General features: G+C 31.1%; 2 protein-coding genes across 3 annotated transcripts; both read right to left on the bottom strand.

The window, feature by feature from the left end:
• Positions 1–221: 221 nt before the first annotated feature.
• Positions 222–2,790, bottom strand: LOC122593704 (eukaryotic translation initiation factor 2 subunit beta-like). Of its 2 annotated transcripts, none has more exons than XM_043766151.1 (10): positions 2,647–2,790; positions 2,160–2,261; positions 1,897–2,002; positions 1,737–1,792; positions 1,601–1,649; positions 1,423–1,520; positions 1,139–1,284; positions 899–1,041; positions 591–676; positions 222–472 (listed from the first exon to the last, which is right to left on the bottom strand). In XM_043766151.1, the coding sequence occupies exons 2-10, from the start codon at positions 2,220–2,222 to the stop codon at positions 392–394; spliced, it is 828 nt and encodes a 275-aa protein (XP_043622086.1). In that variant the 5' UTR covers positions 2,223–2,261; positions 2,647–2,790; the 3' UTR covers positions 222–391. The 2 variants fall into 2 exon arrangements, with proteins under 2 accessions (XP_043622086.1, XP_043622085.1); XM_043766150.1 differs by having other exon boundaries at positions 2,662–2,790.
• A 12,560-nt stretch (positions 2,791–15,350) lies between these two features.
• LOC122593043 (pathogenesis-related genes transcriptional activator PTI6-like) lies at positions 15,351–16,399 on the bottom strand. Its single transcript, XM_043765385.1, has one exon. It carries the CDS (start codon positions 16,247–16,249, stop codon positions 15,566–15,568), a length of 684 nt encoding a protein of 227 aa, XP_043621320.1. The 5' UTR covers positions 16,250–16,399; the 3' UTR covers positions 15,351–15,565.
• Positions 16,400–25,279: the final 8,880 nt, after the last annotated feature.

Below are 25,279 nucleotides of genomic sequence, written 5' to 3'. Positions count from 1 at the left end.
AAGTGGGTCATGCAGAGTTAAATTTGGTAGTTTGTAATAAACATAAAAGAAGTCAGTATTGCCTAATTATTTGTGTTTAAAAGGGTTAATGTTAAACAATCACATAGAGCCCTCAAGATCCACGAGACATCCCTGTAAAATTTTACTGAAACTCTTTCATTATTACCAAAATTCATTTGCTAAAACCATAGATTAAGTCTAAATTTCGAATGGAGAGAAGGTTTATACAAAAGGCAGCATCATACTCATGCATCAAGATGATAAACATTCAAATTGTGAAATGGGTCAATCCTGAAAACAAAAGCTTTCTAGCATGTGCATTTATTCTAAAATCAAAATCATCTAGGTACTATAGTCCATCAAGAGAACTGATGCAGATAACGTAAATTGTTCATTTTCGTGAATTACCACGCTTTTTCAAACAAGCCTTGAACCCATCCTTGATTGGATCAACAGAGCGACGTGAACCACACTGCAAAATCACCCAAAATAAAAGAGTCAATGAGGCAGAATCGTTAGATTAGAAACATTCAGAGATGCCAAAGATAGGGAAATCAATAAAAGTGGATATGAGAAGTGTGACAACATACCGTATCACATTGTATGAACGAAAGACGGTTCTCCTTTGTAATATTTGTTTCTGAGCTCTTGCAAACATTGCAAATGACATAGTTGTCTGCAAACAAAAGGTTGTCAACATGTAGCAGAAAAAGTGAAAAAATGTAAACGAAATATTCTGAAGGACACTAATGATTGCTATATCTGAAAGTAATGCAAATTGGAAAAATCTTAATTAGTTAACAATAAATATAATATCAAACCTATTTGCAAACAATGAGTAGAGGCCAATCAGAAGAATATTAATCAAACTAGCCAAGAGTTCTGACAGGTGACTTACTGCAATATCGCTTTAGAAGTCTTTCGAAACTACTTGGAAGAAACCGCCCCTTTATTGTCAATCTCTGCTGTCCATCAATAGATCCAGTTGTACCCAATTCAGTTAGCAAGAAGCTCATAGCATGTTCTGGTTCCCTATGCAAACTGATAAAAGTAAAAAGTAAAAGGTTAGCACGACTAAACAAGTAATTATCTGACTATCAAACTTACAAATAAAAAGAGTTGACAAAGTGAACCATACGATTTGCAAATCTCTGTGAAATTAACAAAAACAGTTTTCTTTGTTCCTTCACGGAGAATGTATGGCGGCTTCATGATAGTTTTACGCCTATCTCCAGCAAGTCTTGGATTGATTTCACGAAGAGTATTGAAGGCTCGGCTTATAAGCTACATGAAAGAAAATTACAAAAACCAATAATGACATCAAGAAGCAGAATCAGAATTAGAAACACCAAACTTAGTTTGTGATTAACACCTTTAGATAGCGTATTATATAAAAACTAGTACCGCAGAAAAAATATATACCTCCTCATACTCGTAGTCAAGATCAGTCCCTTCCCACGGAAGTCTGTGTTGTTCCAAGACCTTTCCTTCTCCTTCCTCATCATTTTCTACAATGGAATCTATACAGCACAACCGGGGTCGGCATGAATATAGGAGAATAAAGATGGAGGAGAACGATCAAGTTAGACGAAATTCTTACCATCCATATTATCTCTGACATTTTCTTTGTCAGAATCCAAAAGATCAGTCTGCACAAATAATAAATATTAGCATATCATGTTAAGCAAGTCTTGAAATATTTTATCCGACCCATTTGTAAGTGCACAGTATGTAACCTGTCTCTTCTTCTTCTTTTTCAATCCAGTAAAAGTTGGTTCAAGGCTATCAGAAACTGCATATCAGGCATGGCAATAAGGGAAAGAGGATCTAATGAGTGATATAGCGGCATACAAACATACATAATAATTTTGGAATTGCTTCTGTGAAATTATTTACCAGACAAACTCTCAGTTTTCTCAACGATCTGTTCCAAATCTTCAGCAGTGTCTTGAATGACGACCTTCTTCTTCTTTTTCTTTTTCGAGGGGTCACATGCTGCCACCTGCATTATGGTGTGTTTAGCAATAAGATAAGATCTTTTGAGCTCATGATTACTGAAACATGTCGGGTCTGCTTTGGCTTATTAGTGTTAACCATTACTCATAAATTACAGAAAAGGCTTTCATCGTTTTCTTAAATGTTTCCTTAAAGATACTTACATTGGCCACATAATCCTCCCCCTCTTCCTTAATCACCAGCATTTGATCTTTTTCTTCAGCCATGCTTATCGAAATCTTGATTTCACTTAGTAAAACACTTATCTGTATAATAACAACTAAATTTACTTAAAAAAAACATGTAAATAAAAAACTGCTGCAACAGTAGTAATAATGTAACATCCACAAATCCAATTATAGAAAAACAAATAATTAATAAAAACCAAAAATAAGATCAAGAGGAAGAGGTGTGACTAAATTTTGAATGTATGTTAATACTATTTCACCTGTTTGATATTTTAAGTTATGCACATATAAAAAACTCCAAATCTATACATACATGTGAGATTTATGTTTGATTAGTATAAAAGATATTCAAACAATTAATTTTAGGAACTTAATTGGTCATATTTAATAGTATTGCCATTACACATCGAAGTATTTAAAAAATCGAACTTAATGATATATAAAGATTAAATCCAATGTCAACCTCAAATTCACTGACCAATTTAAGACGAATGTAAACGAACGAATTTAGACGAACAAATTTAGACTTCAAGTAGACTCTCTGTATTCTTCAGTTGAATTGGCGACGAATTTACTCTTTGAAATTTCGAGCGTTCTTCTTTTCTTTTGATGTTATAAACGAAACTAATTGACTAATTATTCAATTTAATCCGTATATATAGTGGATTGTAAACTTAAATTTGGTAACTTAATTAAACTTGGTCCCCAATAGTATCGATCGAGCTAACGTCCAAATTCCATAGTACACCGTGTTAACAAAATTAGCTTGTTGTCATGTTTTGATTGGTGGCTGGATAATTACAATATGCCGAATGTATTTTTGTAACTTATATCTTAATTAATATTTTTATACGTTTCCATATAAAAACTCACTCCATAAATTTTATGGTAAGTATACAACAATTTAATGCAAACGAAAGCTTTAAGGGCTTCGTTTATCAAAATCCTATTTTTATTATTTAGTCAAACATTCCATATCTGTAATTGTATTATATAATTTATAATTTTTTATGTCTTTATTACTTTCCGTTATAAAGCATTTTGGGTTTTGTATTTATGGTATGTCTTAAGAATTTAAGCATATTTTTTTTTTCTCAAAAAGCCCCTTTCAGCATATTTAAGGTTCCCAAAATGTCCCACCACACACTACAACACTAAATTGCCATATCTACCCGTATAACAAATTGTCATTTCTAAAACAAAATTCCCCCTTTAGTCTAAAACTCTCTCCTTATTAATCCTTTATTTTTTCAATATTTTTTAATTATTAAATATTCTTAAAAAAAAACCTGCAACCAAAAAATATTAAAAACAGTCAACTAATCAAAAGTTCGATATCTTTCTATACTAGGTAACATGATTTTAATTTTTTGATATTCAGTATATTATGAACTTAATTATTATTATCATTATTAATATTATTATTATTAGTATTGTAGTTATTATTATCATTATTTATTATTATTATAATTACAATACTAATAATAATATTAATATTAATAATGATAATAATAATGAAGTTCATAATATATTGAATATCAAAATATTAAAATCATGTTACCTAGTATAGGAAGATGTCGAACCTTTAATTTAATATTATCATTATTTATTATTATTAAAGCAGCATGGTTGGATCAGTGGTAAACACTTTTGCCTGTGAAGATAGAGGTCATGGGTTCGATCCTCATCCCATGCAAAGGTTGGAGGGTCTTTTATACCATTTAGGTAAAAACTGAAAGCAGCCTCTCTACTTAGGTAGAGGTAAGGTCTGCCTACATCTTAACCTCCCCCATACACCGTCGAGGTATTGGGGCTCAAAACCCGCGGAAGGTGGCACTGAGCAGTTACTTACTTACTTAATATTATCTATTATTATTATTGTTATAGCTCTTTTAATTTAGTTTGTTGTCCATTATAGGTTCATTATGGCTTCTTTTTTAACAGTAAAAAATAAGATCACATTAGTTCATCTTGAAGACTTTAAGTCAACATATGTTAACAATCGTTTACGACTCCGTGTTGTGCATGTATGGACCATTTCAGAGTGGAAAAACCCGAAAAAGATCAAAACATTTGAGATACTCTTTATTGATGAATTGATATGTATTTTTTAAATTTTATATTGTAGAGTTTTTGTTTCTCTTTTTATTGAGCTTAACTCTAAATCATTTAGTCTAAAATTGTTGTTTGTGTTTGTATTAAGTTTAGATATAACAAACTGCAAATTTTTTATTTAACTAAAGTTGGAAAAAAAAAAAACTGGAATCAATATTTATGTGGGGTTAATTTTCATATGTTTCCTTCTTTAGTTTCATACTGATTAAATTGTGATATTGGTCATAGGGATTTAATATTTGAATTCCAATTTTTTAACTTTGATTAATATATTTTGAGACTACTCGTATCCGTACATTGGACGGGTCTGAACACTAGTAAAAATATATACGTATTCTTGTCAAACTGTGCGGGTACATGATCTTTTAAGTTCTAGATCGATTTTTGTAGCATTAATAACAAAATAACTATGAAATTTATGTATATTATAATAATGAAGTTGTTGGGCTTCCATCAAAATTCGGACAAGGCCGAGAGACAAACATGAGCACATTGACTGATGGACCATCTCCTTATTTTTGTCCTTTTTCATGGTCCAATATTCACTAGTGCCAAACTGGCAATGTAGGCCTATGGCACCTTCGTCTCGTCATACCCTGGATATGTTTCCTTCTTTCCTTTATAAGTTACTCGTATAAAAATGTTCAAAAGAATCATTTAAAAGAGAAAAACAGAACACACATGTGCTTTATTAGGAAGGTTGACTAACATGGAAATCATATGATTCATATCTGACACCATTAATGTATAATAAAAGAAAGGGGTTTGTTAAATACAACTCTTAGGGCTGTGTTTAAGGTACATAAATTATTTGTACATTTACCATGAAAATCAGGGGACGAACTTTTAATATAGAAGGTATAAGTTGTTTTATGCACGTTAAATACAGCCCTTAGGGCTGTATTTAGCATTTCCCTAAAATAAAATATTGTTAATAAAATAAACAAATTCAAACTATGAAAAATAAAAGGAAAGGAAAACTCAATTATATTGATGATACTATAAGGTTTAAACAAAAACAAACAAAAAGGACACTTGCGTAATGTGGCGGCGGTGTAATGGCAGCGACGGATGGTGGTGGCAGCGACTGTCGATGGTTGGTGGTGGGGTCGTTGAGTGGTGTATGTAATTTTTGTAAAGGGAATAGTGAATATAATTTAAAAGATAAAAGACGAGTGACGTAAATTAACTTATTAAAGGTAAAATTATAATTCCGCATATATAAATAATCTAAGAGATAGGAGTTTTTATATAGTAGCATTATAGTATAGCTATACGAGTGATGATGATGATAATTTGATAACAAAAGATATATCTATTTTAGTTTACTAGCACGTTACCCACGCAATGGGGAGGTGGTCGTGGCGACGACGATATGGTGGTGGGGCCGACTCTTGGTAGTGGAAGAGGCGTCGAGTGGTGAAAATAAATGATGTAAAAGCAATTGATGTAAAGGGCTAATGGCGATATTTTAAAAGATAAAGGATTGATAGTATAATTTATTATTAATGTTAAAGGGGTAGTATAGGTAAAAATATTTTAAGGGATGTTAGGTGAAAATCATTTTCAACATTTCAAAAAATAAAGTATATTTGTTTTATAAAATTGTATAGATTAATAAATAAAACAACCTTACTATAACCACTCTACCATATATAATAAGTTTTTTTTTAGATGAATTAATACTTAGAAGTCTAATAGTTTTGGTAATTATTGTCAAACAACTTGAAACGTTTGATTCAATTATATTTGTACATTTATGAGTACACTTATAGTTTATTAATATATAAAACATTGAATGTGTAATTGTTTTTTTTATATAGACGTGTTAGTTGGTTAGGGCTTTAACCCTTAATAGTAACATTCAAATAGGGAGTATGTCAGAGATCCAAAAGCACCCCTAGAAATCAATGGTGAGATACCACGAATTATACACGTCTTAAATACCTGAACTAGAGACGGGTGTGTTCTCAAATTAAAAGTTTTTCCAAAGGTTAGTGTTTCTTTATAGTAAAAAATTATAAACTTTTAGTTATTTAGTAGACATGCCCTCATTATACTTTTTAGATGCCCTCAACTAAATAAGCACGTACACAATTTAACAAGTTTTTACGTAGATTGTTATTGTTATAGACTTTTTTTTTGTATGTCTGAAATACTAATAATTTATTGTTTTGGTTCCACTTGATATGTTTTCAATCACTTTTTTTGTTTTTTGTCAATGTCGTTGCTTCGTGACTTTTTTTCCTTGCTATTAATAATTGTCAAGCTGATAGTATGTCGGTCTATACATGCTATTTGTCCGTCACAAAAAAATTTTTGCCCCCACTATATCAGATTTCTAGATCCATCTCTGCCCTAAATCATAAAAAATTGAGATTCAATCTTTAGTTTTCAAGCTAACATCTCTTCCTCATAACCCTAAAAAAGATTCCAGATAACCACTTAATCTAAACCAAATGGTTGAATGTGTATTTCATCAAATTATCGGAATATCTAGAAGGGATAAAAGTATAAAATACGAGCTTGGTTGACAGTCGGATTCGGTAATGTCGTCTTCAAAAGATTTGTTGGTCACCAACCATGGCCCCATCAAAACCACTCACCTCGTGTTTTGACCTCACACACACCCACCATTCACGGTTTGCCGTTTGTGTTTTTGCGAATAATTGTTTAACCTAGTCAATTATACATACATAGATGTTAGTATGTTACATGTCCCCTCTTGCAAAATCTCTAAGTCTCTAACCAACTATTGTTCAAAAAAAATATCTCTAACCAACAAATCAAAACATGAAATTTGATAAAATAATTATAACTCATTCAAGGGGGTGTTTAGTATAATGGAATGGAAAGGGGAGAAAGGAAATAAGAAAGACTTTCCTTGTTTGTTTACGACGAATAAATTGAATGAGAAAGGAGAAAGAGAAATTAATTTCATTCTCTCCATTCTCTACAAATTGTGAATGGGTGAGAATGGAAAAGAATTTTTTTTTTTTTAAGATGTTATATGTAATAAAGGAAATAATTAATCCTTCTAATATTAGCCTAAAAATCCTCCTAACTTTTAGATGAGGACAAGTGGAAAAATCAGGGGGTGAGATCAGAAAAGAGAATTAGTGGTATCCACATGTCACCATCTAAAGCTATTAGGAAGATTTTTAGACTAATTTGTTAGGTAAAAAAATCATTTTCCATGTAATAAATGTATTATTATTTAAAATTTTATTTTTTATATATATTTATTCTCTGTGGGTACCAAACAACGGAATTCATTCTCTTTCCAAATACTCATTCTCTTTCTCATTATTTCCATTCTCTATTACATTTTTATTCTCTATGATTCCCTTCTACCAAACACTCCAAACATTACATTATCTTCTTTATTAAAAGACAATGATGGTAAATCGTAAATAGGTCATGTGGCATTTTATTTTGTTTTATTTTTATACAAATTTATAATTTAAGATTTTTGTTTGTTTATTTTTCGTGTTCTTGCAGAAGATAAATATACACCTCGATACACTTATAAACATCGTGTTATTGCCTCAAATAGATATATATTTTGCCAAAATCTTTAACAAACATTTATAACAGAACCACATCAATAAAAGATATAAAATAATACTAAATGTCATCTTTCATGCATTATGGGTCATAATAATCTTTTCAACGGTGTGTATTAAGGAGATTGAGATATTGATAGTCTTACATCTATCTAAAGTAGAAAACATGCTTCCAGATTGTATCAAAGGTATATTTTTTTTAATAGCAGTGATGATTAGACTCAGCGGCATTACCTCTTCATCGTCTGGTAGAGATCGACCACGTCACTAACACACTCAATCTGATGGCATGACTCATGGTAGAAGTCTCACTACCATTCTGAAAGAAACCAGCTAAATGTTAGAGAAAACCCTTATACCCCACCTCATTGACAAACACTTCCCAATAATTAAACTAAAAAACTTACATTAGTGATCATTGAGCCCGAAAAATAAATTGTATGAAACTTTTCAACTTGAGTCAAGTAATATATGAAAAATTCGACTTCAACGTTTATGCTACTACTTATACTGACTTGATTGTAAACACCAATATTGGAGCCTTGGAGGTGGGTAATTTAGTTGATATGTGTTATAAGTTAAGTTTTAATCGTGCAATTCATTAACAATGTTAACTTATTTTCTTATAAACTAACTTATTTTCTTATAACTTTATTTAGTTTTTCACATTCATATTGTGTCAAAAAAGTTAAATATTGTGAATGAAATACATTAACATCAAATCAAACTAAAAAAGGTCAACAAGTGTCGAAGATCATGCATGTTTCCCAATCACATGACTGTACAGCCATTCAAAAAGGAGGCTAAGACGCCAAGGACGGTGTATGCATTCAAATTGCCTTCTTGTTATTAAAATTCCTATAAAAGACCAATTCTGACCATTATATTTGAGAGACTAATATATTAAGGTATGCCTTTCAAAAAAATATATATTAAGGTATGATGGACCATAAATCCATGATAGTAACTCGTATGACCATCCAAAAAATTCTCCATTAATGATAATGCTATATGGCGTTGGCTTCCTAACTTGAGATAATTTAATGAGTTTTATAATACTTCAAAATGTCGGAAATTAAGATTTTGTCTTTTTTTTTTTTTATGTAAACATCTAGTCAATTGCAAGTTTGAGATAATTTCTACATCCCAAAAAGACTATTCATTATAAGATTTTGAATTATTCAATTTTGATTTAAAACAATTTTATCTTTATATAATATAATAATTGATGAAACTTATATTAATAAAATACATTAAAACCCCAATTCAACTTATATTTTGCATAATAAATTATATAACGCAAAAAAGAAAAAAATGTTTATAATAAAAATGAAAAAAAAAAATGGAGACTTTTTAACATGGATGAAATAATAAATCTTATTTAGTCCTTGATTAGTAACATCTCAGCTTATGACTTTCAGGTCACAGGTTTTTCGAGTCCTCATTTGATATATTTGAGATAAAAAGGTAGTCCTATTATGAGTGCTCGGATGGAGTATATATTTAGGTTCAAGTTTGATGAGACAAATTTTACCTCTATTAATTGTTGTGTCTTCGAGCAGATTAGTAGTGAGTATTCCTCCCATTGGGTACAAGCAGGAGGTGAGGGAGCTTTATAGCGTGGACCCAGTTAAAACAACGTAAACTATATCTCTGATGTAGGGGTGAGATTGAGTCAGTTTTGGCCTAAAAACAAAACCCAAACCGATGTTTTCGGTTTTTGAAAAGCGAAAACCATTAGATTCGGTTTTCATTCGGTTCGGTTTGTTGGTTTATTGGTTCGGTTTGAGTCGATTTTTGGTTTCCAACGTGTTTATATCAATATACATATGTAGACATATTTGTTTACATCAATATACATATGTACGTTTGTATTTTGTATATCTAAATACTTACATATAGACTGATAGACATTCATGTATATATGCATACAAATACATATATACTTGTGTATTCTGTACATCACTATAATTACAGATACTACCGTAAGTCCGTAAGGTGTGCCAACGATTTCTAATCTAAAATGTGAGATTTTTTTTAGTACGGCATCTATGCAAAGTTTGTTTTTTTTGAACATTATTCTTTTACATTCTAATATTCTTCACATTAGTCAAGTTTTATATACATTGACACCATAATCATTAATTACACATTATATTCATGGTTAAGCTAGAGTGCTACTATAGATACACCGTCAACTATTCATAAAACACATCTAAAACGCCCCTTTTTATGTAAAACGTTGTGTTTATCGCCTCGTTTTATATAAAACGCCGCGTTTGGCCACGTGTATATAGTAAAAGTTATAAGGAGAATTACACGTGGTTTGACACACATGTTAGTCATTCCCCTGTTTTAGATATCGTTTTACATAAAACGCTACGTATTAGGTTAAACGGTACCTAAAACGGGGAATGCCTAGCATGTTTGTCAGACCACGTGTAAATGCGACATTTTACATAAAACGAGGCGTTTTGAATGTGTTTCTGGGAACAGTTAATGTGTAGATAGCCGCTTAATAAATTTACAAACACTAATAATAGATAGAATATAGGATGACATATATATATATATAAAATAAATTAAGATATATTTTGATTCAGTTTGGTTCGGTTTTGGTTGTCGGTTTTTACATATAAAATCGAAACCCAAACCGATTCGTTCGGTTTTTGAAAAACCAAAACCAAACCAATATCTTAGGTTCGGTTTTTGGTTTTTTGGGTTTGGTTTTTTTCGGTTTTTCGGTTTGGTTTTTGCTCACCCTACTCCAATACGAGTAATCCATACCTTTAAAAAATAAAAAAATAGCCCTTGATTGAAAATTAATATTACATTATAAATTAAATTCGTGATATACAGGATACAACTAAAGTACTAAAATAAATTTGTTAACGACAGTGTTTATGGTTGTTACTAAAAATTAATTGGGTGCATAAAAATTTGTACTTTGTTGTTAGAAAATTTAGGAAGACAATTTTTAATATAATATACAAGTTTATAAGCATATAATAAATTATTGGTGACAACCTTTAGAACGATCATTATCATTTTCCTAAATAATATTACCACTCTTGTCATATTAAAATGTTGTATGTTGTAATTGGGCCGACCGAAATCCAACTCCATCGATTAATATTTCCTTTTTCTGGAAAAGATTGTTGACTTTTGATACATTCTAGTCTCATTTTTAAGCAAATGAAAAATTCAATATTTTGTCCGGTGTTGATGTGTACAAATTTGTTTAAACTTTAAACTATCAGATTAGATGATTCCAACATAGTTTTATGAACAATCAACATATTATATATATATATATATATTGCCGATAGAGTAGAATATAAAAAATAAAGTTAGAACTTTTGATTTGGACCATTGAAATTAGTTTTACAAATCAATCTGGGCCTTTGAAATTAAAAATGGTAACTAATTAATTATACTAAATGTGTAGTTTATATATATATATAGTAACATGTTTAAGATTTTATCGTTTTTTTTTATCTCTCATTTGGCAACGTTTTAATGATTTTTTTTTCTCATTTTTAACCCATTTTCAAACATGTCGTTTTTTATAATAATAAAAACTAGCTTAATATTCGATGAGTGACCAGGTTAAACGGACAATTATGTAACTTACAATATACGAAAGTTGCAATGGGGTTAGTTTATCATTATGAGATAGAAAATAAAATTTAAAAAGTTAAATTCAACAAAAAAATAAAAACATTTTTAAATTGGTTGGAATAAAAATGTCGTTATTTCCAACCATTTTTAAAACAGGTTGTCAATGTCATTACACAACCATTCATTTGTATTCAGTTTTCACGTACTCTTTATTTTCATTCATTCACTCTCAACCATATGATGGTTGTTCTCGACGGGAAGGTCTCGTCGGAGATGGTGGCTAATGGGATGGGAAAGTTGATGTAGATCTTGATAATTAGACAAAGATGAGAATACCACATCTTAGCTATAAAATACCATGACGAGCATAATGATATCAAAAGTGTATTTGTCTGTTTGTTTGTTTAGGTGAAAAAAAAGAAAGGAGGGTGAATCTAGCTATGATTAGTGGTAATATTTTGTTATTCAAATGGAAGAGGTAAAATATATAAATGTAATACAAATTATTAAGAGTTTATATTTGAAACAACAAGAAAAACTAAAAAAAAATAATTTTCTAATTAATTAAAAAAAAATTATAAAGTGATTTATTTAGGGAGGGGGGGGGGGGGAAGGAAAAATATATTATTACTTCAACTTTTAATTAATGTATATAATACGTAAAAGTGTTTTTCTTAAGAAAAGTGAACAAGATAGCTGTGAAACCTAAATTTTAAAAGATTTTTAGAGGTTATCAGGATAACTCACCATACGAGTCTAATCCAAAATTTCACATCCATTATTTTTTGTTAGTTTTATATTATTTAGAATATCCATATATTATTTTATTAATTCAATCATATTTACTGTCATATAGTTTTTTACAACATATACTTATTAAGATTTCTGATTTTAAATTTTACAGATATATAATAATGTTTTAAATTATGTGGCCTATATATATTTTTCTTTTATATAGATAAAATACAATGTAACGTTTAGAAATATACTTAACATGATGTTTTAGTCATCTATAATGTACTTTAAAAGTTTATAGCAAGCTATTATATAATTTAAAATTTTGTATGAAAGAGTAAATAACTTTATATAGAACAACAATTAAAATAAATATAAGTATAATTATCTCTGGTTTGAGTTAATGGGTTCGGAATGCCGGTATATAATTATAATTATAATTTAAAATTTCTTGTAAGAACCAAACTCATGAAACTAAAAACCAATTTTTTTTTTTGTGCTGGCCGTAAATTTATGGTCCAGGACCATAAATTTACTGCTCAATTACAACTAGCCGTAAAATTTGCACCGTAATTTGCTCTTAGATTTTTCTCGTCCCTGTTTGAAAACAACTCAAAATTGCAAGGACCGTAAATTTATGGCTCAGGGCCGTAAATTTACGGTCCCATGTAAATCAATGGGTCGTAAATTTATGGTCAGAGACCGTAAATTTATGGTCCGACCTGCAGAATTCCATTTTAGCCAGAAATCCATATTTCACTTTTCATGCTACAAATTCTTTAAACCAAAACACCAAAATGAGTAAAATCATATATTACAACATAATTGATAGATCCAAAACCTTAACCATTGAAATATACATTAAAACGACCAAACGGGTCATTCGCCCAAAACGATATTTCAAAGCAAAACGATCATGTCAAACTTTAAACACCATGTGAACCATTTGCAAATCAAATTCCAGAAATTTTATCCTAAAATAAGTTAAACCAAAAGAACATTGTATCATGAGTCATCATGGTTATTAGGGATAGTCTATCAACAATTACCCAAGTTGTCAATTCTTCCAAATTTCAAAACTTGAACTCTAACTTCACGTTACCGGCTCCTTGTTCTTGCTACTACTACCTACTCCTATAAAACATCCAACAACTAAAAGTAAGCATTAAAGCTTAGTGAATACATATGAATATGACCAATATTATCTTTACAATGATAAGGTATACAACAAATTAAGCCATTCAAATATCAATCAAAACAATAATAACAAACAAAGCATGATCATGTCTTTTCTACTTGACGAAGGATATATGCTAGTAGGTATCTCATCATCTACTAGTCTTTCATATAAAATGTGCTAGTAGGTACATTATCATCTACTAGTCTTACACCAAACCAATGTATGATAATAGGTATATCTTCATCTATTAGTCTTACACAAATTTCACACACAAATGGTGTCATAGTGATTACTCATCTATGAACTCCATAACACAAATATAAACACAAACATATGTACTCACCTTGATTTTTGGCTAATAGATTCTACTTGATTACTATGCTCAATGTTATCTCCACCACCTACACAACATTAATCATATACTATGAGTTTATAAACCCATTTCTTCTACAACCATTTACTAAGTTTATCATGAACTAAACCACTATAGTGTTTAGCTATACCAACTTTTCATTATAATTATCATAATATGACTTCTTTATTCATTTTCTAGCTAAACACCAATTTATGAAGTTCCAACTATGGGGTTTTACCATAAGAGTTTTATTTTCAATAATCCCAACTTCCTTCTTTTTGATTTCCATTAGGGTTCATCAAAAATTCCCAAATTCAATAACCAAGAACCCTAATTTTCAACAATAAAACCTTAAATTATAATTTAATAATTAATAAGGATTACTTACCTCCAAGGACAATAATACAATTGAAATCTAATTTCCTTCCCCTTTTTCTTGAAGAATTCGGTCACCACCACCAAAGATGCAAAACCCTAACTTTAGATTTTTGCTTCTTGAAGATTATTAGTAACTATTATTGTTATTGAAATTTCCCTAGCATAATCCTTTGATAAATTTTGAGTTGATTTCAAAAGAAATTTTTGATTTACTTGAATTGAATATGGAAGAGAAGTATTGGAAGGATTTAGAAGAAAAGAATAAGATTGAAATTCATAAGATGAAAGTTGGCTGGCTATTCCTCATACTAGCCACGTTTTTTTCAAATTTTTAGGGGTATTATACCCACCAGCCACTAAAGTTCCAACTAAATTAACCCCTTATCTTAAAATAAAATACTAAGAAATTTATTAAATGTTAAAACTACAAAAAAGGTTAATTTTCTATTACCTTAAAAATAGTGGGGTGATACATTTCTCAACCAAAACCTGTAACTCTGTCAGTCCGTTAACAGAAACCCAAGCACCAACCAACAAAACTAAAGTTTACGAGTTAAATGGTTTGGTGGGTTGATTTCAGGTGATATGGTTGGTGGTTGGCAGATTAATTTCAAGTAAATGGGTTTTGAGTTGTCTGATCAAATGAGTTGATGGTTGGCAGATTAATTTCAAGTAAATGGTTTGGTGGATTAATTTTTTTATATAATTTAAAAATATTTTTGGGTTGACGAGTTGATCTATTAATCCAAAAGGTCAACCCGACCACGACCCAAAAACTCAAGTTGACAGATTACCGGGTCAAGATTTCACAACCCTAACCCAGTTTTTCCAAGTTAATTCAAGTCGAATTTCTTGTAAGGTCGAGTATATATATAACCGACTTCATACATGTTATACCCAAAAAAGTATAAGATTCTTTATCTTAACATATGCCCGTTTTCATAATAAATTTTAATATAATATACTATTTGACGTATATTTTTCGTAATGTGTGATATATTACTAATAAATTTAGTTGGTAATCGGTCACCGACCGGGTATTAATCTAGTTTAATTAAGCCACTTTGCAATTGGAAATTATGTTTAAAACATAGATTTTTATGACATTAAACCACTCTTCCAAAACAAAATGATTAAAAAAGTATCACGCGCATCTGCACGCCATGATATATATAATTTACTAAACAGAAGATTTCATACGCAAACTATAAACATTATTTAAACACAAAAATTACGATTAAATTTCCAACAAAATGTCTCGCATTCTCAGACAACATTCACAAAATTTGCATTTTTGCAATATACAAATATTCAACTCACTCTATAATACACTCTCATCCGTACGTACACCCCTAATACAATACAATTTATATGCAATATAAATATAATATAATAATAACTATAAATATAATAATTTAAATGATTTTTCTTCTCACAAGTCAACAAAAAAGTCTTCGATATTAAAGTCGCCAAATTCCTGACCACAATAACTCTCCGACACTATAAAATCCGGCAAATCAAACGGCAAATCGTTAAAAACGTCAAACGGCGTCGTTAACTCCACGTCACCACCGTTAAGCACAGACGTCGGTGACATACCGCCGTTACTTGATATTCCTTCACTTCCACTACTATTTTGACTATCAACAGTAACTGTTTTCGTAACCGTTGCACGTGGAAAGTTCGTTACAGCCGCCGGACCTTTCAGTCTCACGGCGGCGTTATCGTAAACCGTCGCCGCTTCTTCCGGCGTATCAAAGGTTCCTAACCAAACACGTTTCCGCCGATGCGGATCTCTGATCTCCGCCGCAAACCGTCCCCACGGCCGCCGGCGAACGCCTCTAAACCTATTCGTCGTCGTAGATCGTATGTCACGGTTTGTAAATTTACTCGACGGCGCGGTGAAATCGATCACCGCGACGTGTTTTTTAACTCTTTTGACTATCATATTTTCTTCGTCTTCTTCAGACGAAGAATCAGTCGCGTACGGATCGGTTAAACTGATCCGTACCGACTTTCGTTTGATCACGGATCTGTTACTTGTGGTACGGATCACGTGTTCGGAATACTTAACTGCCGATCGTACGGATATCACCTCCGTACGATCGACTTCCATTTCAGATCTCCAATTATAAACTCAAAAACCAAAAATCAAAATTAGTGTTTAGATTTTTTTTATTTATTTGGCGGGAAAGTTTCCCTCCAATTGTGAGGGGAGGATTTTCAGGAGTGAAGTGATTTTTGAGTTGTGTGTGAGAGAGTTTATAAAGAAAAAAAGAGGATATGTGTGAATAAAAAGGATTTTTACTAACTCCACTATACAATACCCACCGCTCATTTCTTTTCTTTGAAAATGAATTGAATTTGGCCCCTTATGTTTTACTTTTTGGTTGATTTAGTACCCACATAAAATCTTTATTCAAGTAAAATCATCCTTGGTGTATTCATTATGTTTTTTAGACAGATAAATGTGTGGGGAAAAGTTTGATTTTGCAAGTAGCTACACGATAACGTTATTTGATAGAGCAAATGTATAGTCATGTGAGAAGAGAATTTATCTAAAAGTTAAATGAAAATTGTAAAAAATGATAATTATATGACTATATTAGCTAGATGTAACATGTCAAAATAATGAATAACAAACAAAAGCGATTGCGTGTGTTATGCAAGTTTCTTATTTTTATTTATTTTTTGTTACATGCATTATTTGTTAGTTGAGGGTTTTAATCTATTTGAAATGAAGTTTAAAGCATGGCCATCTTGTTGTTGATTTCATAAGTTTCTGGCAAACTATCATCACCTTTACTAATCAAAAGTAATTAATAATTAAGTCATGGTAACGACTGAAATATCATTATATAAATGGAACTTAGCTATATAAGAAACTGCCAGGCAAAAACTGAAAATATGTATGTGAAGAATTTAATTATAAAGCACAAGTGCATAACTCTGTTTTTAGTCGTTTGTAGTCGTGTCGGATGGACAATGACGTGAATGTTGCTTTCTTTGACTTGGTCATTACCAAATTTTGACTTGTTGCTTCCAATTTACAACCCCACTTTAGAAAATTCTTATTCAAGTAAGTATTTCTTTTGATAATAAAAAACAAAATGATTTAATAAATAAGGAATTGAATCTCCTTACTTCTTATTGGTTTCAAATCTAGGATTCTAGCTTAAAAGGAACCTTAAACATTGATGCCATAGCCATTGAACGACAGCCTGGAACCTGAGTTCGTGCCTTTGCATCGGGCAGCTTTCTGGTGGATTTATTTCATAGGAACCCACTCTACTGTAGTATAGGCTCGCCTGCTCGGTTATAATAATGCAACCTACAAGTCTATACTAAGGGTCAAGGGTGTATAATAGTCGGCTAAAACCATCGGCAAAATCGGCAAAACTACAGCACGTGAATCGGCAAGCAAAATCGGCTACTTTTGGCCGATGCATATAAACGTTGGGAGCGTTATCGGCAAGTTTTTTTTTTTGTCTTTTTCCTTTAAATCAAAGAAAAGTTAGAATTGGCAAATCGGCATAATAATCGGCACTATAGCATCACATTTGACAAGTTTTTGGCTAAAATTGTTTTTTTAATCGGACACGTGGCGGTTTGTGATTGGCTAATTTCTTGCCAAAACTTGCCAATTAGCCACAAGTGTGGCACTACACCCTTGCCCCTAAATATTCGTATCCTTGTATGGTGAGTTAGAGGTTATGTGAAATGTGTCGTTCAAAAAAAAAAAAACATTGGCTCAATAACTTAGATGAAACAAAAACATAAAAAATGAATGAGTTACATTGATCGGACGAATTATAAATAGAAACATATAAACTAACATGGGGGTTGAATTTCGTAATTTGTAAGGAAGATGACTGGGGTTGTAATAAAATGGGTAATATATTGGCTTAATTTAACTTACACGTCTAATGGGTAATATTCTGTAAGGAGGTTCCATATTATATATAGCCTTTTTAAGAATAATTCTTTTTAACTTTAAGGGTAGTCAAGGGAACCTCATACTCACCATGAATATACGCCCATGATTTTTATACTTTATCATATCAATATCATCCTAATATATAACGACAATATCGATCTTTTTATTTCATTCATCACTATACACATATACACACATAAATACCAACGCACATACACGAGCAAAATACCCCACTTTCTCGTCTCTCCGTTACGACGCAAACCGATGCCAAGCACTAAGAAAGAGTGCTTGCCATAAGTGTGTTGGGAAAATGTCACGACGAGCTCGTGTCAAAGTTGTTGATACCGGCTTGATAAACATAACCTTGAATTATATTTAGTTTGGTAAGCATAAAAATGTTGTATATTAAATATCAACTTTTAAACAATAAACATATAATAATAGGACAATCTATAGTATTTTATAAAAAATAAACTTCTAGCTTATAATTGAACAAGTTTAAACGTTTAAATGAAGTTCAAGTTTTATTTAAATTTATTATATAAAATGATGATGTCATATATATTGTTTAATTTTTTAGATTTGACTTTAATTAAATAAAGTATGATCAATAATTATGAAAATTAATTCCTACATTGTATAATTAGAGAAGGTAATTACTTGTAAAAGTGACGCATATATATTGTCGAAAGTATACAATGTACACATATGTAAGGTTCTTACACGTGCAAAACATGATTTTCTAAAATCAAATGCACTGGTTTACACATGTGTAAAAAAATAAAATGAGTCACTTTTTACGAAAATGTCATCACGTAACTTTCATATGTGTAAGTAACAGAAAGCAAAGAAGAAAAATGTGTGGTTGAAAATGATTCTCGCTTTATAAGGCTGTCGGATATCTAAGCTTAGGTGTAGAACACTTGCATACTAATTTTTTAAACCATAAATATCATGGGGGCCCAAGTATTTATTCATTAAACAAGAAATAATAAAATATTTGTATGTAAGAGGTTCCACACCTAAGCTTAGGTGCCGGACAACCTTATATTCTCTTTTCCCATATATTTATATATATATAAAATATATATATATATATGGGATGATTATAAAAAACTGTTAGATACCTAAGCTTATATGTGGAGCACTCACATACTAATTTAAAAACCCATAAAATTCATAGGGCCCAAATATTTATTCATTAAACAACAAACTAATATTAAAAAATTAGTATGTGAGGGATTTCACATCTAAGCTTGGGTGCCAGAGAGCCTTATATTCAATTTTCTCGATATATATGCACATTTATATATTATTAAAAAGGTGTAAGTATATATGTGTGTAAGTATGTAAGACCCAATTCCGTCTTTTACCGGGTTTGGGTTCTCATTAATGTCTACGATGATGTATGAAAGATGTTGAAATGTACACAACATTACCTCTACTTAAGGTAAAGAGGTTCTTTTCATGTTATACCTAAAGTGAAAAAAAACCTCTAGTCTTGCAAGAATTGAAGTAATTATCAAACCCAACATCTATATCTAGAGACAATAAAGTTAATCACTTGGTACAATATTGCTAGTTTTATATGTGAACACATTTATCATCAAAAGGTTTGAAAAGCTTTATAATTAAGAACGTGATTCGAGCCTTTATAACTTCGACCTACACTCGTTAACTACAAAAGGTTATAGCGGAATTCGAGCTAGCTAAAACTAAAAAATTAAGAAAAAACTCCACTAATTCTTTAAAAAAATTGAATTTACTACAATATTTCAAAAATAGGACATTATACATATGACTTCGAACATAAAACTATACAAAAAAAAGTTGATATCTAATATGACATGCTGAATGGACGACAGTCAATAATTGCCGTGTCCATTTGGTTAAAGAGACCGATACATATGTTGATATTGTCTGATATTTTGATGGTTTAAGGTTTGACTTTTGTTAATTTTTTTAAGAATAAATACTAGAAAAGAAAATTATAGCGTGAAGAAAAAGCAAATTACTAGATGGAAGAAGACCTACCCAATACCCACACCATATCTTGAATCAAATGATTGCTTATGAACACAGTTCCAATCCTTAATAAAGGTTGTGTCCACCCATAAGTTGCATAATACGTATTTTTTTAAACACGTAAGCGTTAACATTCTAATCTCTACAATATTATTAATTAACGAGAGTAAGTACCCGCGCGTTGCGGCGGTGAGATTGTGAGGGGTGATAGGTCATAATGTGTGATAGGTGATAGGGTGTGATAGCCAGATATCTTAGCCGTACGGGCTCCGCCTTCGAATTTAAAAATTTCAAACATGTAATTGTGAAGTTATTATTATTATTATTATTGTTATTTTGAACAGATCATATTGTGAAGTTAAAACAAAAAGGACTACTTCAAAGTAGTTAAGTTAATTTTTACTATTGAAAAATTTGAGCATAATGTTTGATACTATTAGTTCATATCCCATGTATGTTAAGTCATAATTCATGTTAATATAATTATCTAATATATGCATAAGCTTTAACGTAAATACTTTGAGTAGGTTTTTTTTTTTTCAAAGTTAAATTTCGCTAGAAACTTCGTGTCGCGATTCGACAGCGGGAGGTCTAGCATACGTTGTCTTAACTGGGTCCGTTCTAGAGAGCTCACTCGAAGTAGAAATACCTATTTCAATTTTCAAATACTTGATGGGGGTTGGGAATAAAAAGGCTTTATAATGACGGTTAAGAGAGAGCGGTATTGTTAGAGTATAGTTCACGATATATACAGCATGAAACAAAAGGTCAAACGATAGAAGTAAATAAAATTGAATTACTATTGATGTTGAGACACTTAATAAGTTCATGTGGACCGAGCTTCAATTTCATGATGGGCTATGAGCTATGAGGACATTTCTTGGTGGCCCAAGTTAAGGCCCAACATTTGGGCTGTTTTTATGCTTTTCTTTTTCCTTTGTTTGGGTGTATCACAATTCACAAATTCACAGATTCACAGGACACACTTTATTGATTTTGATTATGATATATGAAAAGAAAGGCCAAAATCTAATCACTCGATTTAAAAAGGATCATATAAACTTGTATCATAACATAACACGCATAGAAAAGTAAAACATTCAGCATAGAAAGAAAAATGTAAGAACATAAGATTACTAGCAGATCAACATCCTAACAGCTCGGCGCTCGCATCGTGCATATATCGAATCTACGTACCTAGAAATTAAGCCAAACGAAGAGCTTCGAAATACGCTTGAGGGTTGGCTTCAAATACAGCCCTAGGAATCATCAATGGAGCCATACCAGGTGCAATCATCATCTTCACTTCTACTGGTGGCCTACTCAAACAATACTTCATTGAAACACATATATATATAAACAAAATGGTGGAAGATAAGCCCGAATACAAGAATTTGGCCACAGAGAAGATGCCTACGAAAAAGGACTTAATTGACAATATAGTAGATGCCCATAATCAAGAATCTAAAAAGAGATAAGATGCACATAAAAATGCAACTGAAAATTGAAACAAGGCATGAGAAAAGGCAGATGAACAAAGTTAGACACACGATCAAGATGACCACGGCTAAGAGGTAGTGTGCGGCTATGTTTACCCAGTGGTTGATCGGCAACTCTTGTTTACTCAAATGAGGATACGTTGGAATTTAGTTAGCTTTAATTAGTGGGCTTTAAGAATTTTTAATATGTTAAATTTTGTTTTGCCATATTATTGTTCGTTAACGTTGCATAAATAGATGTAAATAAAATTTAGGGTATAACTGCGTGAGCTTTTGATACGAAAAATATATATCTTTTCTTTGTTCTTAATAAAAGAAGATCCGAAGATCCCAAAACAAGCTCCCTTAAAAAATTTACACGTGGCAAAGCAATAGCCCATTTACTAAACATATTTTCCTTCAAAATTATTATTATAAGCATCCCTTTTCTACTTATTTTTTTTTCTCTTTCCCAATTTTATACATGCAATTTTATCCATGGATAATCTCTATTGATACGAAATTGAAATAAGGTAAACAAAGAAAAATATTTTTCTTCATCTTCCACCTTTATACCTAGCTAATCATAACCTCTACTGAAATTAAAATTCTTCTATTTCATAACAAGATATGAAAAAGGGTTGCTAAAACTTTGAATTCAAAACTTATGGCAATCTTAATTTTCATACGGAATATGCTTGATGTCGAAATAAAAGCTTATAATAATCTCAAGTTACAAGTTTGAAGACTCAATTTAAGATATCAATTTTTAGGGTTAATTTTTATCATTATTAATTTTACCTTAGTGTTCCTCATTTAAATTCTAATTTTGTCATATACGAGTTAAGTTTGCAAAGTTGGGTGTTCTTATTTTTTTCACTATCAAGGAGCTTTTCATTATTTTAGTATAGTTTTAGCCTTTTATATTTATTAGAAACAGATAATCATTTTAAAAGTCGCCTTGCATAACATCCATTTTTGAACATATTATAAGTTTGTGCCTGATAGAGGATATTTGTTTTTTTTGGAACCATGGTTATTAGTTATTATTATTGATAATCACGAGACAGAAAGTAATATAAAGTATAATAAAATGTGAGTTATTATTCGTATGTTTATAGGCTGACCAATTTTATTTGGTAACATCCAAATATGTTGTTTTTGTTTTTTTGCATCTATATGATGGGGCTGATTTTTACATCTACTTTAATTTAAATGTTCATTTAGACAGTTTGATTTAACGTGCATATGGTTTTGCTGCTACTAACGTTTGGAAACATGATTTTTCTGCTGAAATGAGTTGCAGATTCAATGGAGACATAATGCACTCGATTATCAAAAATAAAAAAGTCGAAGGATGTGCTTAGAGATGGTATCATCAATTTTTGAGTAGTGCATTGTGCTCAAGCTTTTGGGTCGTTTTGAAAGGTGTGGAATGTGGATATAGTCCACGATGATGGTAGAATAATACGTACCTGGTCAGAAAGTTTTTTATTGTGTCACTAGGCCACGACCTGAACTAATAGAAGCTTCTCGATGAGCAAGCTTATACACGAGTTTTAATTTGAAACAGTTTGAAGGTAATTGTGATTTTAATAAGTACAATCAGTTTATCAGTTGTACTAAAACAAGCATTAGAAGTAGCCCTTGGGCGTGCTTATGCTATTTAAAGTTGTGAAATTTGACAATTAGCTATTACATATATATGTCTCAATTTAAATGTCCCGTTTTGATTTTTTGAGTCTTGCTCTTTCAACTTTGACCTCAATTATATTTGTTAATAACATGCATGTTCATATTTGAAACAGAATCACAACTCACACAAAACATGGACGTTTTATGTTACATATATTTACAAGTTTAATAAGGAGTCGATATTCTTGCTAATTTATGAGTAAGCTGCTGCTTAAAGAAATATATAACAGAATCATACAACTAATATTTGATATTTTGGCAAGTGTAAATTCTTTTCTGAGTTTTTCAGGGTTTCCATTCAACTACAACTTTAAACACAAGTTTGGAATGTTATGCTTATCTTAAAAATGGGATCATAGAAGCCATTATCAACAAGAAGCAGAGGTACATGGATCAAAATATTCCAATTCCTCAAGAATGATTGGTGCTTATATTCAATTATTCATTCTTGGCATGTGAATGACGGAATGCAAACATTTTCCATCAACATTAGAGAGTGCTATATTTATGTCCTTAAAAGAGAGAGAGTGTGTAATAAGGTTGTCGACTTTGAGTTCAAATAAATGCTACACTTGGTATATGATATTAGTGAGAGTAACTATTTATTAGTTGGAATAATTAACTGAAGCTGTGAGATATAAATATTCCAGTTGGTCTAAGTGTAATCAAATATACAAGTTCGTATTTATACTTTCTTAATCATGCCCGGGTAATCCCCGGGTTGATTAGCTAGTCTTTTTATACACGTTAACGACACTATCTAGAAATTATTAGCGACTTCACAAGTAAGAGGTATAACGTCCAAATTAATTATAAATGGAATTTCCTAAATTTGTAAAAAGAACAATCCCCTTAGTTACCCGTCTTACACGCACGAACGACTTTTTTTTTTACTTCGACGATTAACTTTCTGTTGGAATAAACATGATTCGATTCGAGTGATAAAACATCCCCAATCGTCCTGTGGAACCTGTAAGAACATTAAAGCATAATTGCTATTGATTTCGGGTTCCCATAACAAGGTGATTGAGTAATAATGGGATGATGAATTCGGCTGGAACATGATGCACGAATTAGAGAGGAGTAAACACACGAATTTGTGTGGGATTATGTGTGTGTGATTCACCTTAACTTAGGGTTAATTACCCTCTATTTATAATGAGAGTAATTACACATTCAACCCTTTAGTATTTACACATTCAACCCTTCTGGTGTTTAATGTGTGTACCATTAGTCCTCTTAGTTACAATCACCTAATGGAAAACCCTATACTACGTCTCTAAGAGTAAATACGCCCATCATATATTTACTTAGACATTGGGATTTCAGTTATTGTCAATTATCATATCAGGAATGACACATGATCAGTGATGGTTACACTAACGTGGTTCCAACATTCTCCCACTTGACCGAGCGATCATTTATCTATGAGTATTCAAATAAGTTCCGGAATAATACTCATTTTGTTTTAAACCGAAAACATAGCCAATAAGTACAGTCGTAGAGAAGAACATCAACTCAGGACCTCCATTAGTCAAACTATGACTCAAATTTAAAACTAATAAGCAATGATCAATTGACTAAGACAAATTTTGTTATGTAATGTCTTTACACTGTTATGAGCTCGAAGTGTAACTAATAAACAAACAAAATCTGAATAAGGAGGAAAATTTTAATTAACATAATAATAATGACCAATAAGTACAACATGCTATCATAATGGGTCTTTTAGTAAGCCTCATCTTCGATACGTATCCTATGAAGATTTTAGGAGGAAGACCTTCGGTCATTGGATCCATTAGCATATTTATGTGTACTTATGTACTCAATACAAAGAACATTTTCCTCATTCCGTTCACATAAAACAGATACTTTGTATCGAGATACATCTCAGTGCCAGTTGAACTGTTACTGTTCAAAGAATTACGGTAGCTGAGTTATCACAGTAAAGCTTCAATGGTCTATTAATAAAGTTGACAATTTTCGAGTCCACTGACCAGGTTCTTTAACA

Source organism: Erigeron canadensis, chromosome 3 (genome assembly GCF_010389155.1).
Source record: "Erigeron canadensis isolate Cc75 chromosome 3, C_canadensis_v1, whole genome shotgun sequence".
Classification (NCBI taxonomy): Eukaryota; Viridiplantae; Streptophyta; class Magnoliopsida; order Asterales; family Asteraceae; genus Erigeron; species Erigeron canadensis.
The sequence above is the reverse complement of the archived record's forward strand: the minus strand, read 5'-3'. Positions and strand labels throughout refer to the sequence as shown.

Bases quoted from the DNA above. Each gene is read 5' to 3' on its own strand.
- LOC122593043 (XM_043765385.1), bottom strand. From the start codon at position 16,249: ATGGAAGTCGATCGTACGGAGGTGATATCCGTACGATCGGCAGTTAAG.
- LOC122593704 (XM_043766151.1), bottom strand. From the start codon at position 2,222: ATGGCTGAAGAAAAAGATCAAATGCTGGTGATTAAGGAAGAGGGGGAG. The intron at 1,650-1,736 runs GTTACATACTGT...TTATTTGTGCAG, and splicing joins AAAAGAAGAAGAAGAGACAG to ACTGATCTTTTGGATTCTGA. The intron at 677-898 runs GTAAGTCACCTG...TTTTGTTTGCAG, and splicing joins ACTTCTAAAGCGATATTGCA to ACAACTATGTCATTTGCAAT.